At 55.8% G+C, this 17,299-nt stretch overlaps 7 protein-coding genes across 7 annotated transcripts; 4 read left to right on the top strand and 3 right to left on the bottom strand.

Moving 5' to 3' along the window:
• Positions 1–140: 140 nt before the first annotated feature.
• On the bottom strand, positions 141–1,447 carry B0H64DRAFT_402527 (uncharacterized protein). The gene is made up of 4 exons (XM_062804245.1): positions 1,004–1,447; positions 724–941; positions 401–648; positions 141–338 (listed from the first exon to the last, which is right to left on the bottom strand). The coding sequence occupies exons 1-4, from the start codon at positions 1,314–1,316 to the stop codon at positions 266–268; spliced, it is 852 nt and encodes a 283-aa protein (XP_062658587.1). The 5' UTR covers positions 1,317–1,447; the 3' UTR covers positions 141–265.
• Positions 1,448–1,607: 160 nt separating this feature from the next.
• B0H64DRAFT_476429 (uncharacterized protein) lies at positions 1,608–3,946 on the top strand. Its single transcript, XM_062808148.1, has 2 exons — positions 1,608–3,368; positions 3,432–3,946. The coding sequence occupies exons 1-2, from the start codon at positions 1,748–1,750 to the stop codon at positions 3,815–3,817; spliced, it is 2,007 nt and encodes a 668-aa protein (XP_062658588.1). The 5' UTR covers positions 1,608–1,747; the 3' UTR covers positions 3,818–3,946.
• Positions 3,947–3,960: 14 nt separating this feature from the next.
• B0H64DRAFT_201367 (uncharacterized protein) lies at positions 3,961–5,925 on the bottom strand. Its single transcript, XM_062799264.1, has 2 exons — positions 4,934–5,925; positions 3,961–4,870 (listed from the first exon to the last, which is right to left on the bottom strand). The coding sequence occupies exons 1-2, from the start codon at positions 5,784–5,786 to the stop codon at positions 4,110–4,112; spliced, it is 1,614 nt and encodes a 537-aa protein (XP_062658589.1). The 5' UTR covers positions 5,787–5,925; the 3' UTR covers positions 3,961–4,109.
• A 727-nt stretch (positions 5,926–6,652) lies between these two features.
• Positions 6,653–8,012, top strand: B0H64DRAFT_464323 (kinase-like domain-containing protein; the record flags this gene model as incomplete). Its single annotated transcript, XM_062807623.1, has 2 exons — positions 6,653–6,956; positions 7,052–8,012. The coding sequence occupies exons 1-2, from the start codon at positions 6,853–6,855 to the stop codon at positions 8,010–8,012; spliced, it is 1,065 nt and encodes a 354-aa protein (XP_062658590.1). The 5' UTR covers positions 6,653–6,852.
• Positions 8,013–9,624: 1,612 nt separating this feature from the next.
• B0H64DRAFT_434110 (uncharacterized protein) lies at positions 9,625–12,799 on the top strand (the record flags this gene model as incomplete). The annotated part of the gene is made up of 4 exons (XM_062806074.1): positions 9,625–10,262; positions 10,348–11,282; positions 11,342–11,451; positions 11,481–12,799. 4 exons carry the CDS (start codon positions 9,625–9,627, stop codon positions 12,690–12,692), a joined length of 2,895 nt encoding a protein of 964 aa, XP_062658591.1. The 3' UTR covers positions 12,693–12,799.
• Positions 12,800–13,016: 217 nt separating this feature from the next.
• On the top strand, positions 13,017–15,226 carry B0H64DRAFT_362902 (Alpha/Beta hydrolase protein). The gene has a single exon (XM_062801778.1). It carries the CDS (start codon positions 13,156–13,158, stop codon positions 14,767–14,769), a length of 1,614 nt encoding a protein of 537 aa, XP_062658592.1. The 5' UTR covers positions 13,017–13,155; the 3' UTR covers positions 14,770–15,226.
• Positions 15,227–15,418: 192 nt separating this feature from the next.
• B0H64DRAFT_444099 (uncharacterized protein) lies at positions 15,419–16,042 on the bottom strand (the record flags this gene model as incomplete). The annotated part of the gene is made up of 1 exon (XM_062806756.1): positions 15,419–16,042. The coding sequence occupies one exon, from the start codon at positions 16,040–16,042 to the stop codon at positions 15,419–15,421; it is 624 nt and encodes a 207-aa protein (XP_062658593.1).
• Positions 16,043–17,299: the final 1,257 nt, after the last annotated feature.

The raw sequence follows: 17,299 nt of genomic DNA on the forward strand, positions 1-17,299 counted from the left end.
GCTTTTCCTCGTTCGTTGCCTCCTTCATCCCTTGCCACGGCAAACTACCCCTCAAAAAATACAGCCACACGTGATAGATAATTATAGTTTAGTCTCAACTATCTCATTGACGGAGGATCTGAGTTGTGTAAGCAGTAATACGTACGAGTGGGACAGCATCCTGCCCGTAATTGGAATGAGAGTGAAGGGCTACATAAGGTAGGAAAGGATTACGATATATAGATATATGGAATACGGACACCCCCTGGATGTTCCTATCGAGCACTCAAGGTTGCCCATTCCCGGCCTTGCCTGAAAAGTCTGCACTGCCCACAAACACCACCAACACCGCGGCATATCTATCAACCGAGCATTCGTCAGCTTAAACACACTGGAGATTTGGACCGCCAGGGAAACCCACGCAGCCGTCACGGCAAAGACTTCGGTTTGCCGCGCGTTGCTCATGAAGCCCGCGCAGAGTGCGAAGATGGTGGTAAAGACTTGGATCAAGGCGAGCCTCTGCAGCGGCGTGCTTGTAAAGTACAGACCATATATTGGGCCAACGAGCAGGTTCGTGGCAACCAAGATCGTGATCACCTTGGTCGCGGCCGAGATGGACCTCTCGTCGAACCGCGCAATGTGGAATTTCCCATCTGGCGTGGGCTCTTTCTGTGGGAACGGGGCATGAATTAGCTATTGATTGACCATCTTGCATTCTTGCCTGATCCGGAAATCCGAGCTTACAGTTTTAGCTTGCCAAAACTGTCTTAAGAATTCCGAGGCCGGGTCAAAGTCCTTCTGCGGCGTGAGAGCGACGAGACCATCTTCGGCGTCGAGGAAATAATTGGACTGTCCTCCGAGCCTGGGATGGGGTTCGTTCAACCAGCATCTGAAGGGGTCAAGCGTTCTTCGGCTGGGTTTTGGCAGGTTCGACACTTGGTGTTGGAGGACAAGCGTTTCATCTTGATGTGTTAGCTATGCCTACTACCTTGGGATGATACTGATCGGGTGGGGAAGAAAACACCATATTCTCTCAAAGCCTGTTTTATCTCATCAACCAGCTTCATGTAGCTCTGAGCGTAGACCTGGCCTTCTGAGGCGTGTTGGACCAGGTCTTCCCACGATCTTGCAGCGTCTTTCAGCAACATATCGTTGCTTTTAGCCGCCTCCCTGTCCAGCGCATCCAGTTCTTTCTCAAGGAGCATTATCCGCCCTTGTAAATGTAGTAGGTTCCGGGCGGCGAGCCTGTCGAACTTTCGAAAGATGAACGCCTCATTGTCATGATCCCGAGCGATCCATTCGGCCACCGCCGCGAAGCCTTCGATTGGGGGGTCCATGTTGGATTTAGGGCTCTAGGAGTGGGTTGTTCAATTGTTGACACGGTGCCCAACAGGGAGGGTAGGAGGGGGATACTCATCGAGTCATCCTCGACCTGACTGTGCACCATAATGAATGCTTTGCGGTGGGCTGAATCGCTGCCCATGTGCACCACACCAGTGACCACCAGCCCCCTCACAACCGGCCCAATCGGCAGGGTGGTAGGGATGTCTGACAGTACTTTGCTCAGCCGCCGCCACCAGTGCACCACCCACAAGAAGAGGCACTTTTCCACTCTCAAACCGACATCAGCGTTTTCAGACTTTTAGCTAGCTTTTGGCTTGATGCCATTCCCGACAACATCTGGTGCACCGCGCAAAGATATCATAACACCAGCACTCCAGGACGAGTCTTGTCATTTTCCAGCCTCATCCGTTTTTGCGCGCGAACAATGGATTTTTTAAAACGGTGGAACGAACATAGGCGTCTGCGAGACACGAGGCGCAAGATCTGGTGCCAGGTGTGCGATCACAAGATCGCCGCGTCGAACACGCCGCAGGATGGCACCACTGACATGGCGTTTGCCAACTTCGAGGAGCACTATTCAAACGTCCACTTTGGATTGCTTGCTGAAAAGGGCGGGGAAGACCAGAAAAGGGAATTTATCCAAGTTCAGTGGGAGGCTGCGAAGACACACAAAAGCCCTACCCCGTGCATCAAGAGGGAGGCATCGAAGTCTCGGAGTATGTCGCCGCCGAAGCGGTCCATGCCCCGACCCGCAACGCCCCCAGTGGAGGAAGCCGATGCGACAGAGACTATCAAGCAGCTCGAGACGATGCCCATCTCCGAGGAACAGCTAGTGGCCGAGGTGAAGGGTATCTACGCTGGCCTCGTTTTAGTAGAGAGCAAGTGCATCGAGGTCGACAACATTCAGAGCTCACAAACTAGCTCCGCCAACAAGCTCGAGCCCGATCAACGGCAGGCCTTGATCACCCTCCACGGGAGCCTAATTTACCCACACTACGACCCTTCTTTCGTATCTCAGGATCCCTCGGCAAGCCCAGCACTAAGAAAATTGGCTGCCAAGTACAGCATGCCCACCCGCATAAATAACGCGATGGCGAGCACGTCCCGAAAGGCTGTGCCTTCAGCCCTCCCGGCTTCGCAGAAGAATCAGAGCTTTGGACGACCCAGTTCGCACTCGACCGAGATCCGTGACCGCAGAGTATGTGGAGTCATCAACGGCACGCAGATCAGGGCCATCCCAGATACCGGGGCAGACGAGTCCTTCATATCAGCCAGCTTCCTGAAAAGGCTCAAGCGCCGGCAGCCAGCAGGACCGGGGATGGGCATCCAAGAGGTTGAGGCCAGGGACGGGCCCACTGTGCGGCTTGCTTCAGGCAAAACCGTCACATGCACCAGCACGGCTTCCATCCCGTGGACATTCGAAGGCGAGAACCGCACCTATCGGCTCGACTGCCGTGTCCTGCCAAAATGCCCCCAAGACCTGATCCTCGGCGACGGCTTCCTCCGCCTCACCGAGACGCTGACCAGCTTCAAGCACCGCATCTCGACCACGCTCCGGTCCCTGGCCACCAAGAAACTCTTCCGACTAAACTACATGGGCCATGACAAGCGCCGGCTCTGGGGCCACCTCGACGGCGACCCCGTGGCGGCGCTGCCCGATTCCGGATCCGACATCATGGCCATCTCCGCCGACTACGCCCGCAGACGCGGATTCCAAATCGACCGCGGATACGACAACCGGGTCATGGTCCAGTTCGCCGACGGCTCGACGGCGTGGACGGACGGGGTCGTGCGTGATCTGCAGTGGGAGTTCGGGCTTACCGACGACTCGAAAGTGGCATGCGACTTTTATGTCCTGGAGAACTTGCCCGTCGACGTCCTCTTCAACAGCGACTTTGTGTTTGACTACAATGTGTTTGGCCAGCACGACAACTCTCTTTTTTCCTACGGCGGCTTGCTGGATGTGCTGGACCTGTGCAATATTCGGTTGGTTGGGCGGTATTACAGAAAACATACGAAGCCCCAGGAAGAAGGTTTGATCGATGGTAAGTCACTGGGGGCCGATCCGCCCGCCCAGTCCCACTCACTGCTGACCACTCATCTTCTAGTGACTTCCCCAAATGCTTTCAGCCCTCTCATGGTCCAGCGTGAGCTCGCACGCCGCGACGCCATCCGTGATATCATGGCCGGGCTCCCGGTGGCCGAGCGAGCCTCGGCGCAGCAAGCCGAGGTCGAAAGGCAGCGGCAGTGGGAGCAGTGGAGGGCGGAACACGCGCAGAGATGGGCGAGCACTGCCGGTCTTGGTTCTCGGCCGCTCCGACCAGAACCAGCTATGACGGCACAAACCTCGCAGCAAGTCGCCGCTGCGAGTTCCGGAAGAACGGGGGTACTCGTGCGAGCCGGTCGTTGGGCGTGGAAGAATTGCAAGGTGGCCTCGATCCCCCTTATGCCGTTGCGGAAGCGGGTTGCGGAGTCTGTTGTTGTGGTTGTTTGAGAGAGACTTTGATCCGCACTTGGGGACGTTTTAGGGGTCTGTTTTTATTACATCGTAACTGTTGCAGTCATCTCATTTAATGCTAGCTATCCTATTCAATGCGAGTCTGTTGTACCAGGCAAGTTGCACCTAGTTCAATTGTAGTAAATTCGATGCGGCTAATTGCACGTAGTCGACACAATTTCACTTAAGGATTACCTCTACCTAGTACCTGTATGCTTCCTGTATGATACCCTCCTCTCTTAGCGACTCCATCAGCCGCGGGTAAGACTTGCGTTGTACCCTGGCCCATTCAGAAATGAGGCAAGTAGTCCGCCCACTCCACTGTCCTGTATGCAGACGCCTCTACGTTGCGAAGGCTAATGAACGCCTCTATCATGAAGAATAAGTTGCATAACATATATATCCATACGAGGACAAATACCACAGCAACCGCAAAATGCCGGCACCAAAGCGGCCATGCCCTTGGGAATCCCTGCGGGGGGCGCATCACCCCAGCACCAGAGAAACTGTTTTCTCCTTCAGCAGAACCCGCGGTTATGCGCCACAGGAGAGCAAACTCATTAGCGCACTGTGACGTGGAGGAAATATCCCTCGTCGAAAAGCGGTAGGCCAGTTGCAGCAGAAAGCACTCGCATTCCCTTTTCCAAATCAGGGTCGTGATGATTAGAGGTGAGATGGCAACACCCAGACATGCCGCACGCCAGAGCCTGCTCTCGACCTCTGTAGGGAAGTGCGCGAGCCACGCGGTGGCGTGAAGTCCGCCGTTGAGAGTGAACATAGCGGTACACCAGGCTAGTGATTGATAGCCGAAATCCCAAGCGAAGTCGTAGGAGCCACGAAATATAGCAGCGAAGAGGCTTTTGGCAATTCTGCGCTCCCGGAAAAGCTGCTCATGTCTCAAGGGATTCGAGTCGTGAGTGCTGAAGCCAGGACCACCAGGAGTCCATTCCGCACCTTGCAGGCGATGGCCGATCGGGAGGGATATGGGGATCTTGAGATCAAGTGGCTTGTCCCACCAGCAGAAATAGGATACGAGGGTGAATGGAATCTCTGGGATTATGAGTCAGAAGGTTTCAAATGTCACAATTTAGGGGCAGTGAAGAGGGCACTTACTGGTCAAGATATGGACCTCTAGCAGCGTAACGGGCAACCCTTGGGCCGTCCTGCCGATCCATTGCACCACCATCCAGAGAATCTGTGCGGTGGTGAGCAGCTTGGCGACATAGTTCGCTTTTCCCTTGTCCTCGATCCGGCAAGGATCAAAGTGGGTGTGGTTCAGAACACCCTCTTGAATCAGTTTAGACATGAGGGAGAGGCCGTCTTCCGTCGGTTCCAGTAATCTCTTCAAGCCCGCTGGTGTGAGAGTGCGGCGGACGTCCCTGGGAAGCTGTTGTTTCTGAATGAGAGACTTTTCTTCGCTTGCCGTAGATCCCGCGGTCGTCGCGCGCTCGACTGGTCGAGGTGGGAAGCTCTTGTCAACCAATGCGGTGCCCGCAAAGCCGGCCATCGGACAGTCGGGTGAATTGCCGTGACATGTTGTAGGGCATCTGATCTCATATCCCCCCATAACAACGAGGAAGGCACCGGATATGCCCAACCACTTTTCCTTGTCCTCATCTTCCTTGTCCTGCCAATGGCTTTCCCATGCTCTGCGGAGATCTTTGGCCTGTACAAACTGGGAGACGGCGCAGCATACGACAAACTCTGGGAGTACTATCGCAAGAAACATCCACATCGCTTTGTAGGCTGGCCCGTAGAACCAATTGTCTTTGTAGAAGCCGACATCCGGATGCAATGCTGTCCAGATGCAGAGAGCCAGAGTGAGAACACAGGTGTAGAGAAGACCAATAGTACCACGGCCGGTAGGGTTTGGCACGAAGGTTTCTGTGGGTTCGGTGTGGTTTAAGGGGTATGACAGGGCCGAGGGCACCACGCACGCCAGGAAAAAGAAGGGCTTGAAGTCCATGGTTATTCGAAAGAAAGGGAAAAATAAGGAGAAGAAATTATTGTTCCTGGATTTGATTGCAAGCAGTGACTAGCTGAAAGTAAAGAAATATGGGAGTTGTCATGGGTGGTCGCTCAGGGGTATGTATAATTACCTCAGGTATTATTCGGTTGGTCGGTATGTACCTACGTTAACGAGGTAAGGCACTCATAAGTTATCCATGCCGCCAGGCTTGCATGGACCGACCGTCCGGTATGCAGATGGAAGCCCAATGGACGTCGATGTGTCTCAGATCGAGGAATGCTCAACATAAGTTGCGCCGCGTTAGGCGGGAAAAAGTCATTGGTCTTCGGCAAGCAGACTCTGTCAGAAGCTCGAATACGATTGGACGTCGAGCCAGTCGGCGTTCATCAGGTCCGGCAGTGGCAGAAGTACATACCATGGCCCAATCCCACAAGGAGGGAGCTGAGCACCACGCACCAGCAGATCCCTATCCGGCTTCTATGTATACCGAGCTCGGGGATCGCCGAGGGCCTTTGTTGGCAGCACATTTCAGGATTTGGGAGCCAAGTTTCCTTTTTATGTATGCTAGCGTCCACGGTGGCTTGCAACGAGCACTGGGGATTGGCCAGATGGCGGGGGCAAAAGGGCGAGATCAACGCTGGCGGTGGCTTGGTGATGCAAGAAATGGATTTACTCCTGTGGTGGGGATATTGTTGGATGAAGTCTTGTGTAACAGGACGGTTGCCTCGAGGGAGCGTGCGAAGTCGCTCAGCTCAGGTACCAAAGGGCTGAGCACTCAGCCACACAGCAGAATTTGCTTCAGCTGCACATGTGGTCTCCCCTCGCCCGCCAGCATGAACAAACCCCGCCCAAATCTTCATTCTCCTCAACCGCTCTTCGAGCATCAGCTTCTACGTGTAGTTAATTACTCACCCCACGGAATCGATCATGCCACCCCTGTAAGTACAACCTGCCTCTCATCCCACAGTTCAAATCCAAATGTTCCGGTTTCTGTTTACACAGTATCCAAATCCGATGTTCGTGTAGAGAAGAGAATGCCGACCGCGCTGCAAAGCGTGCTGCGATGAACCAAGAGATACTTGGGGCGTTGCAAGCCGAGTTGTCCGAGAACCCAAGCTTAAACCTCGACCACGAGATGCCCCGGATTCAACTCGAATTCAAAAAGAAGTATTTTCCTCACCCCACGGCTTTGCTACTCCAACAACGACGCAAACCCCCGAAGCCGAAGACGCAACCCTTCCCCGCCGGCTAAGGTATCTAAGTTGGCCTACGAAACCCGCCATCTTGCAGCCACTATCGGACGCCGCAAAACTACTCATCTTTGGCACCGTGACGGATGATGGTGTTTCTCATAATGACAGCAACCTCGACAGAGGCGTGCGGCGGGTGCTCGAGAATGCAACAGTCATTACCAAACTCCTGGGCCGTGGCGGCATTCTACGCTGCCGCGATACGGTTGGTCTGGACGTCGACATCGCCATCAAGATCGTCCCAGCTTCCACTAACAGCCCAAAAACGGAATATTCCGCCCTTCAATATCTGGCACAGCACGCTTCAGACTTCCCAGCGCCAAAGCCGCATGGGCTCCTCCAATTTGTCCACTCCAAACTGATTATGATGTCGTACATTCCTTCAACCACGCTCCACGACGTGTGGCCCAGTCTGAGTCGCCAGAACAAACTCTCAATCCAGCGGCAGCTGGACCAACTGTTCAAGCGGCTACGAGACCTAAAACAACAGCCAGGTGGGCGATTGGGGGGTGTTGGGGGGGAGGGGGTGAGTGACAGTCATGCGTGGGTGGACCATGCCGACAGCGAGACGGTTATGACGACGGCGTCCGAGTTCCGAGACTTCCAGTTCTCCATCGAAGCAGCGTGCGGCGTGGAGTACGCGGCATTCCTCAAAAGCTTGCTGCCCCATCCTGACCCCAACGTCACAGCCGTTTTCACCCATGGCGATGTTTTCCCCAAAAATATCATCGTTGACAGAGACCCCGTGCGCCCGGCAGAGTATGTCGTTACAGGAATCATTGACTGGGAAGAAGCCGGTTTCTATCCCCCATGGTTTGAGTCGAGCAAGGTGCTTTATACGTTTAATGAAGACAAGAGGACGGACATGCAGGACTGGTGGATGTACGTGCCGGATTGCATTGCCCCGGCGAGTTATCCTTCCGAGTGGGCGGTGGGAAGGCTATGGGACAAGGCAAATGGCATCAATGTTTAGATTCGGGATTGGAGCAGTGCGTGTTTGGGTATTTTCCCGTGTAGGTGTTCTTCTCCTCATTAAGTTCTCACGGTCGACGTAAAGCCCCAGTGTTCGTAAAGGTTTTCATTCGAGACCTTGGCGTGTACGCAGCGAGAAAGACTTCCTCCTCGTCCTGTTCTCCGTCTTCCTCTCCCTTCCGCTGCGGATATTGCTTTTACACCGGTTCTTTTCCCGTAGGTTCAGAATGGGTAGCGGTAAGCTGGTTGGGGCGGCAGGGTCGGAGGATATCCGATCCATTGGAGAACAAAACAGTAATTGTGTTGGGCAGCAATTGGGGTTTCACAACATTTCCCCCCTCCCAAGTCTGGTTACCAAGGCTAATAATTAGAAGACCCCCATCTAGGTAGGTAGTCGATGCCAACTTTTCTCTCATCTTCCTGAAAGAAATCTCGACAATTTCAACGGCACTCTTGCCCAGCTCAAGAGACCAGCGGACTATCTGAGTTCCCAATATCAAGCAGAAAGATGGATGACTTCTCACCTCACCAGCTTGATCCGTCCCGCGAATGGGACCTCGAACTATTCCATGTCTACGATGAACTATCGCAAACCCCTTACATCGAAGGGCAAGGAATTGAAGCCGGCGACAAGAACACGTACTACATGCGTTACCACCACCGCATCACACCCAGCCTCATCGCCAAACATCTCGATTGGTATCAACAGGAGCCCACGTCCTTCATTTCCCTTTTCGGCAATCCCGACAGTGCACTTGAAGAAGCCGACAGACGCATCTCTCGCCCATATGTCAAGCTCGATGGAGAATGGAACCGCAGGGGCACCGTTTCTGTTGCCGTCATCTCTGCGAGGCAGCTGGCTGATACGGGGGTGTTCTTTTTTTCCACCCAAGACCTGACATCGGAGAGGATGCTGGGTGGGCGCCTTCAGCATCTGGCGAGTGAGCTTAATAAGAGAGAATGGTTCGCCATGGACTACATACCGGAAGTTGCGGTGGTGCGTGTTGCTAGCGAGCAAGATATTCGGGCGGGAATTTTGTAAGTATGCTCGAAAGGGGCATATGTGAGGGTCGCTCCTTCAAACGATACTCAGGGGTGCCCTGACTTCAAGTTATGGAGCTGTTCTGTTTTCAGACTTTCGTTGTCGGATTCTGTTCTCATTCTGTCATGGTTCGCCCCGGCGGGTTTGTACGTTACACTAAACCAGAACGCGGGAGCAAATCTATACTCATTCACAACATCCGATGTTTCTGATATTGTTTCCATAACCCTAACGTCGGGTTCGAACTTTGACGGGTGTGTATCAACCATTCGAAGCTGAACAATGGTTGCGATGCTTGGCTGCTATGGGGGTAATTAGCCTGTTTAACAAGTCTCTTTTCGAGCCCCGTTTTGCATCACGGCTGTTGTTTTCCAACTTACCAAGAATGGCAGGAGGGTACCCCGCCCAGGGAGTATTTTCCATCAATAAGAGCCGGGTCTTGTTGTTTGGTCTTGGCTGACTGAAAGATAGATACAAGTATAATAGTGACCCTCAAGGCTCCAAGTTACACTTTCGACCAAAGACTGAGAGCAGTCTGAGACCCTGCATGTCCCGGCCCGTCCGAGCAACCATGCGGTGTCAACTCCTCCACGTACTGGCTATTGCAAGCCTCCCTTGGGGTTGCCTCGCGTTTCTCGAGGAGCGATTTGTCTCATTTGACAACGTTGGCACTGCAGATTCACAACTGAGTATCACCAACGCCCCCATTCTTGTTGCCCAGGATGACTTTGTTGGAGTGCATATAGCTGCGAATAGCTTGGTCCAGGATCTCCAGGATATCACCGGTGCCGTGAGGACGGTCAGGAATGCGACGCTGTCTGGCATCACGGAACAAGCGGACATCGGCACGGTCATCGTTGCTGGCTCCGTCAATTCATCTTTGATCCGTGACCTCGCGGTCAGCGCGCACATCGACATTTCCGACATTGAAGGCAAATGGGAGACGTTCAAGACCACTGTCATAAAACTCCCCGCTCCTGGTAACGGCCAGGCTTTGGTGATTGCGGGAAGCGATAAAAGGGGTACCATATTTGGCATCCATACCCTAGCTGAACAATCCGGCCAGTCCCCTTACCACTGGTTTGCCGACGTACCAGCGCAGAAACACGCCGAGATATTTGCTCTCAACAAGACGACAATTCACGGAGAGCCCACCGTCAAGTACCGCGGATTGTTCATCAACGACGAGGAGCCTGCCTTAAACACATGGTGGGCCCGTCGCCACAACGCTACCCGGTACCCCCCTCGACACTGAGTTCTATGCTCACGTTTTCGACCTTCTTCTGCGCCTCAGGGCCAACTACCTCTGGCCCGCAATGTGGAAGTCCTTTACCCCACCGCCGGGAAACATCTTCTTTACAGACGATCCCGGCAACCAGCAACTGGCTGATGACTATGGCATTGTCATCTCGACATCTCACCATGAGCCTCTGCAGAGGGCCACGAATGAGTGGAACGAGACGGTTCAGGGGCCGTGGGACTGGTCGAAGAACAAGGACAACATGACAAAATTTATGGACGAGGGTGTTGCGAGGGCAGGTCGCAACGAGTCGTACTTCACCATCGGACTGAGAGGGCTCGGCGACGAGGCAGCCAACACGGACAACGCGATCGAGATGCTCAAGGACGTATTCGAGACTCAAAGGGGGATCATCAAGAAGTACCATGGGTCTGAAACAGCAGTGAACCAAGTGTGGGCTTTGTACAAGGAGGTCGCCTCATACTACGATGCCGGGCTCAAACCGGCGGAGGACATCACGTTGCTGTTCCCGGACGACAACCAGGGGAACGTCTACCGGCTGCCCACCGGCAACGAGACCGAGCGGGAGGGTGGCTCAGGGGTCTACTTTCATTTTGAGTACGTCGGTCTGCCGCGGTCGTACAAGTGGCACAACTCAAACAACTTGGCCAAGGTTTACAAGGAGCTTTCCCATGCTCATCTCCGCGGTGCCAACCGGATCTGGATCATGAACGTGGGAGACCTCAAACCGATGGAGCTACCCCTGAACCTGGCCATGGACCTTGCCTGGAATGCTTCGACCATCAGTTTTGAGACTCTGCCATCGTACCTGGCCCAGTACGCCGCTCGAGAGTTTGGATCTACCCATGCTGAGGATATTGCTGAGGTGCTGATGGAACATTCTCGTCTCGTCGGCATGCGCAGATTTGAGCACATCACCCCCGGCCACCTACTCATCCACCAACTACCACGAAGCGGAGGGAGTCCTAGTACGATGGCAGCGGCTTGCTGCTCGAGTCCGTGATTTGACCTCGCAACTTGACCCTAGCTTACATCCGGCATTCTTTCAACTGGTTGGTCACCCCGTCTTGTCCGGGGCCACATACCACGCGGTCGCGATCAATACGGCAATCAACTACCGCTATGCCCTCGAGCGCCGTAACTCGGCCAACCTCCTGGCATCGCAGGTCCTGGAGGATTTCGAGGCGGCCTACGACCTCGTGGAGGATTGGGATGGCATGGTGGACGGAAAGTGGGCCGATATGATGGCCCAGGCCGTATACGACGCCGTCGAGGAGCCGAAGATGTGGGCAAACCCGTCGCGCGATATCCTCGCCAACCTCTCCTACGTTCAACTGCGACAAAACATGCAGTTCTCACTCGGGAACCTCGGTATCTACGCCGAGGGCTCATCCAACCCCGTTCAGCAAGGCCGATGGGCCGAGTCAGTCGACGCGTCCATGCCAACGACTGACTTTGCTCCCCTGCTCCCGCAAATGGACCCTTACGGTCCCAGCGTGCGGCACGTAGAAGTCTTCATGCGCGGGGATTATCGTGTACCGATAACCTGGGCCCTTGATCCACTCCCTGTGCCATGGCTCTCCATCTCACCCGCAAATGGCACCCTCGACAAAGACACCCCTGATACCCGGCTGAACGTCACCATCGACTGGGCATCCGTCCCAGAAGATTTCAACTCCACCCTCCTCGTGGGCATCCGTTCTACGCCAGCCCGATACCCCTACTTCGACCAGATCCGCATCCCCGTGCTCAACGCCCGCGCCCCCGCCTCCTTCACGGGCTTCCCCGAGTCCGCCGGCTACATCTCCATCGAAGCGCCCCACTTCGCCCCCGGGCCTTCAAACAGCACCGAAGACACCAACCCCGTCTCCCTCGTGCACATCCCCAACCTCGGCACACGGAGCCAATCCGGCGCCATCGCCCTCCGGCCCTTCCACGCCGCACGCGCCGACCTCACCGCCGCCCAAGCAGCAACCGCAACCTACCCAATCTACCTCTTCCGTCCCGACGCCGACCTCACCGCCACAGTGTACATCAACGCCGGCCTCGACACGGACCCCAACCTAAAAATGGAGTTCTCCCTAACGCTCGACAACCAACCAGCGAATTTCACGCGCGTGCTGGGGGAGTATGTCGAGAACCCGCACGCGGGCGCCATCCCGCCGGAGTGGATGGATCATGTGGCGGATCAGGTGTGGACCACAACGGTGCGGTTGGGGCGGGCGGCGCCGGGGGAGCATGTGCTGGTGTGGAGGGTGAATTCGCCAGAGGTGTATTTGGAGAAGATTGTGGTTGATACGGGCGGGAGGGTGGCGGGGAGTTATTTGGGGCCGCCGGAGACGGGGAGGGTTGTTGAGGGGGTGGTTGTGAGGGTATAATTGGGGGCAAGGGGGGTGGTGATGTTGTCATTGTGGTCTTGAGTGGTGAGCTGGAGTGTACTGTGCGGAGGTCTTATGCACAACCGCGGATCCCGAGATAGCTGCCGATCGTGGCGGCGAACCAGGGATATAATCCGACTACCCCAAAGTCCCTGCAGCTTTATATTGCAGAACTCTGTCTTGCACCCTGGTGCGACCACGCCCAATGGCATTCATGCCCGCATTTTACAACGTCACAACCTATGATGACAATCTTGATCCGGCTCTTGACGTTGCTACGTCAAAGGGTAAGGGACATGCAACGTCCTTCCCAACTCCGGGGTCCCCGCACCTTTGGGCCAAGGAGACGGGCGGTTGAAGTAAGCTCTGTAATAATAGACAAAATATTATAACTCGTGGGGATCATCCCCACCGTTTCCTCTTTGTCGAATTCAGCATTAACCGTGGACGCCTTTTACCCAATATGAGACTCGTCCGACTCCTCATCTCGCTCGCGTGCCTCGCTGTTGGGTTTGCGACTGGCCCGCCTAGTGACTCCCTGGACGGGCTCACGGTCAAGACCATAACTGGAGTCTACACCGGGCTCGTGGATCCCGAGTTTCCCAATGTGCGTCAGTTCCGCAGTATCCCCTTCGCCGAGCCGCCACTTGGAAGCCGGCGATGGCTACCACCCGAGCCAGTCAGGCCTTCTCTCAAGCACTCGTACTCCTACCGGTTTCCGCCACCCTGTCCACAGTACCTTTACAAGAATGTGACATTATGGAACTCCAACATGACCGACTTCTCCATTCGCATCCACGGACAGGACCGCCTTCAGGGCACGATGGCGCAGACCTCCTCCGAGGACTGCCTCTACCTCGCCATCTGGGCGCCTCTGAACGCAACCGCGGACTCCAACCTACCCGTCGCGCTCTTCATCCCGGGCGGCTCCTTCCGTAACGGCGGCGTCGACGTGCCCTACCAACAACCCACGCCATGGGTCCAACGCACACAGCGGCACATAGTTGTCTCGGCTGGTTACCGCGTCAACATAGCCGGCTTCCCCTGGGCGGCCGGGCTCGAGGAGCAGAACGTCGGCATCCTCGACCAGCGCGCAGCACTCGAATGGGTCTACGCCAACATCGGCTCTTTCGGCGGCGACCCCTCCCGCATCACCGTTTGGGGCCACTCAGCCGGGGGCGTCGCCGTCGACATCGCAGCACACGCCTTCGCCGACAACCCCCTCGCAGCCGGCCTCTTCCTCCAATCGGGCAGCGCCATGGTCAACATCAGCCACCCGGACCCAACCCACCGCAACTTCACCTACGTAGCCCGACACGTCGGCTGCGACTTCCCCACCGACCCGCTCGCCGAGCTGTCCTGCATGCGCCAGGTGCCCATGACCCTCCTCCAGAACTTCGTCGGCGCCCACCGCGACAACGACACCGACGACCCGCCCGTCTTCAAACCCCTCCCGGACGACAAACTCGTCTTCTTCAACTACACCCACCACGCCCTGCACCACCCCAACGGCCACGGCCCCGGCAGCGCCCCGCGCATCCCCATCCTCCTCGGTACGACCTCCAACGAGCAGGCCAGCCTGACCGACTACCCCCTGCAGAACATCACGGCGGGGCCGTGGCAGACCAAGGTCGACCTCGAGACGGTCGAGACGTTTGTGTGTCTGGCGAGCAACACGACGCGGACCCGCGGGCTGCTGGGGCGGACGACGTATCGGTATGAGTATGCCGGGAATTTCAGTAGTTTGTCCGTGCTGCCGTGGATGGGCGCGTTTCATGGCAGTGATGTGCCGATGGTGATGGGGACGTACGCGACGCTGGCGGGGAGGGAGCGGGTGACGGGGTTTCAGAGGGAGGTGGCGGAGAGGATGCAGGATTATGTGTTGGCGTTCATGGAGGATCCGGAGGGCGGGTTGCGGAGGATGGGGTGGTTGCCGTGGGGGGAGAGTGAGGGGAGTGAGGTGGGAGGGCGGAACATGATGCGGTTTGCGAGTGGTGGGGTGGTGGCGAAGAATGTGAGTGCCGATGAGGTTGATGATGTGTGCGTGTTGGGTCGGCCGTATAATTCGAGTCCTTAAGTCAGGGTAGGTACGTAGGTAGGTGGTTGTGTTGGGGCTTGAATGGGTGAAGCGCAGGGTATGGCGTACGACGATGCTGGAATTCTTGCTCGAGGAAGGGGGAGATTTTGATGCTGATTAGGGGGCCGGACAGCACTTCGTTACGCTCTTGAGGGGTTCCGGATGGATGTCTTCATGAAGCGAGCGTCTCCCTTTGTGATGTGAAAGGACCGAGCCCGTTGCGGTCGACAAGGAATGGGGGACGCTGTGTGAAGTCGGATTGAGAAGGGGGCGGATCCTACTCACCGATGCTAATGGGTTTGGGCCGTCAGTAGTACCTAGTGTAATACAACGGCTACATTCCACACCCTTGTTGGTCGATCTCTGGCCCTCACATTGTGTCAAGTTTGCTCCTAGGTTCTCACCCTTCAGCTCGCTGAGTAAAGACAACGCTGTTAATAACTAGCTACCTACGCCCTAAACACACGCACTAATGCTCCGGAGTCCTGCTCCGTAACCCAGCTCGCCGGCTGTCACCCAGAAATAACCGCAAATCCCCAACTCCAAAAACACCGCTCTCCCAGCAAGGCTCAACCACCAACTCCTCCCTCCCACCCCAACCTCCCAACCACCGACCCCCACCATATCCGCCCCCACCACCCCATACGAATCACCCACGGGTACTATACCCCGACCACTCGCCCGTCCCCCTCTTATACGGATCCTCCCCGGCCCTCTGATCCGTCGTCCTGCCATCCAGATCCGACCACCCAAGCTTGTGCGCCGCATACTTCCCAATCTCCGTGCCCAAGGCCTGTCTGGTCTCGCGCGGCTGGGCGTCCCACGCGTTGCCAATCGCGCGCAGGAAGCTGGTGCGGCGCGGCGGGGAAGGCGACCGCCGCCGGGTGGTGCGGTCGCGGGATGGGGAGCGGCGCCGGGGACGGGTCGGGAGCGTGTTTACGGGGGAGTAGGCGCGTGGTGGGGTGCCGTAGCCTGATGGGCCGAGGGGGGAATGGGGGCGGCGGAGGGGCGAGAAGAGGGGCGGTGGTGCGAGGGGGTTGGGTGAGGGCGGGCGCCGGTATGATGAGGGGGGCGGGCGGTAGGGGGAGGGAGGGCGGCGGTAGGGTGACGGTGGACGTCTATAAGGCGACCGAGGCCGGGGTGGAGAGATGGGGCGAGACCGTCGGATTGGGGAGAGGGGGCGTCTATGGGGCGACCGAGTGCGGCTGTAGGATGTGGTGGTCGTCTTGACATAGCCTCCCGTGTACGGGTAGTAACTCCCGCCTGTAGGCATGGTGATGGTGTTTCGCTGTGGTTTCTAGAGCTCAGACTTGCGGTTCGTGAATGTGGTTATTGCAATTAGGTTAATGGGGGTCCTAAGATAGGAGCGATATTGCGTTTAAATACTTTATACGTCCCCTGCGCTGGTAGCAGAGGTGATACAGCAGCCATAAAAGAGGGTGGCATATGCGGGCAGCTGACCACCGGGGATCTGGGCGTGCTGTGTTGCTGGTGACGTTCCGTTTGTTGTTCAGTTACGACGAACAACGTACCAAAGCCCCCGTGGCGTCGGACAACCAGGAAAGGGGCCGGGGTTGAGATGGATTGTTCCGTGGAGCTGTAGACTTACATGGCCCGTAACACCCGCCACGGTACAGAACACAAAGAATCCTCCTCATTCCCCATTCACAGGTGCTGGAGCAACGAGCATGGTTGTGCTTCATGACTACGCCACCGGTGACACGGATTACAGTCAAGAGCGTGGCATCCGTGAGCGAACGAACCCCGAGCTGCCCGAGCCCAATACCAGGCTTAAAGAGCTACCAGCCTATATTTAATCGAACGGTGTGGTACTCGCCCGTGGACGCGCTATGACCTAGGTAATTATGATAGCGTTGCGGAATAGCCAAACCTTCATTCCAAATCGCGCTGTTCAACATGTTCGAGCAGCAGGCCCATCCTGCCCGGTTTTCTTGATGGAGCAAGTTCATGAACCGGCTGTTAACTCAGCACACGCTCAATATTCGGGTTTGGACATAGGTGTCTCGTCGGCTTGATGAACAGTCGAAAGGAGGAACATGACACGGATCGTTTAGTTTACTGTGCAGTCTAAGATCGATTAGCAGTGTACAATCATGCCTAGGTACCTTACCTTAGGTAGCCACCTCATGGGCAAACAAAGCGGAGCTCCAAGTGCCGATATCGACCATGAGGACTCAAGTCTTCACTGTTAATTACCAGACACCTAACCTTAAAGCACAACTAGATTTTCTCCATGATTTGGCCCCTTTCTTTTACTCGACTCTTCTTGGTCGATTTACTTTTACTTATTCTTCTTGACTTTATGCTGACCTTGTTGTCATTTCCTTTGTTTTGACTTCTTGCTCGATTTATTTGTATTTATCGCTTTTAACTTTTTTGCTCAATTTCTTTTTACATGTTCTTTCTGCTTGCTGTCTCTCGCCAGTTCGGCCTATTTCTCTCAGAGGGTGCCAGGCCGCCTAGCACGTCTGCCCCGGGCCAGACGTTAAACGCAAACAACACCAACAAC

This window comes from Chaetomium fimeti (assembly GCF_033439085.1).
Source record: "Chaetomium fimeti strain CBS 168.71 chromosome Unknown B0H64scaffold_5, whole genome shotgun sequence".
NCBI lineage: Eukaryota > Fungi > Ascomycota > Sordariomycetes > Sordariales > Chaetomiaceae > Chaetomium > Chaetomium fimeti.

Coding starts and splice junctions, on each gene's coding strand:
- B0H64DRAFT_201367 (XM_062799264.1), bottom strand. CDS start 5,786: ATGGACTTCAAGCCCTTCTTTTTCCTGGCGTGCGTGGTGCCCTCGGCC. Junction 4,871..4,933: donor AGAGGTCCATATCTTGACCA/GTAAGTGCCCTC, acceptor TCATAATCCCAG/AGATTCCATTCACCCTCGTA.
- B0H64DRAFT_402527 (XM_062804245.1), bottom strand. CDS start 1,316: ATGGACCCCCCAATCGAAGGCTTCGCGGCGGTGGCCGAATGGATCGCT. Junction 942..1,003: donor ACAGGCTTTGAGAGAATATG/GTGTTTTCTTCC, acceptor TAACACATCAAG/ATGAAACGCTTGTCCTCCAA. Junction 649..723: donor AGTTTTGGCAAGCTAAAACT/GTAAGCTCGGAT, acceptor CCGTTCCCACAG/AAAGAGCCCACGCCAGATGG.
- B0H64DRAFT_362902 (XM_062801778.1), top strand. CDS start 13,156: ATGAGACTCGTCCGACTCCTCATCTCGCTCGCGTGCCTCGCTGTTGGG.
- B0H64DRAFT_476429 (XM_062808148.1), top strand. CDS start 1,748: ATGGATTTTTTAAAACGGTGGAACGAACATAGGCGTCTGCGAGACACG. Junction 3,369..3,431: donor GGAAGAAGGTTTGATCGATG/GTAAGTCACTGG, acceptor CTCATCTTCTAG/TGACTTCCCCAAATGCTTTC.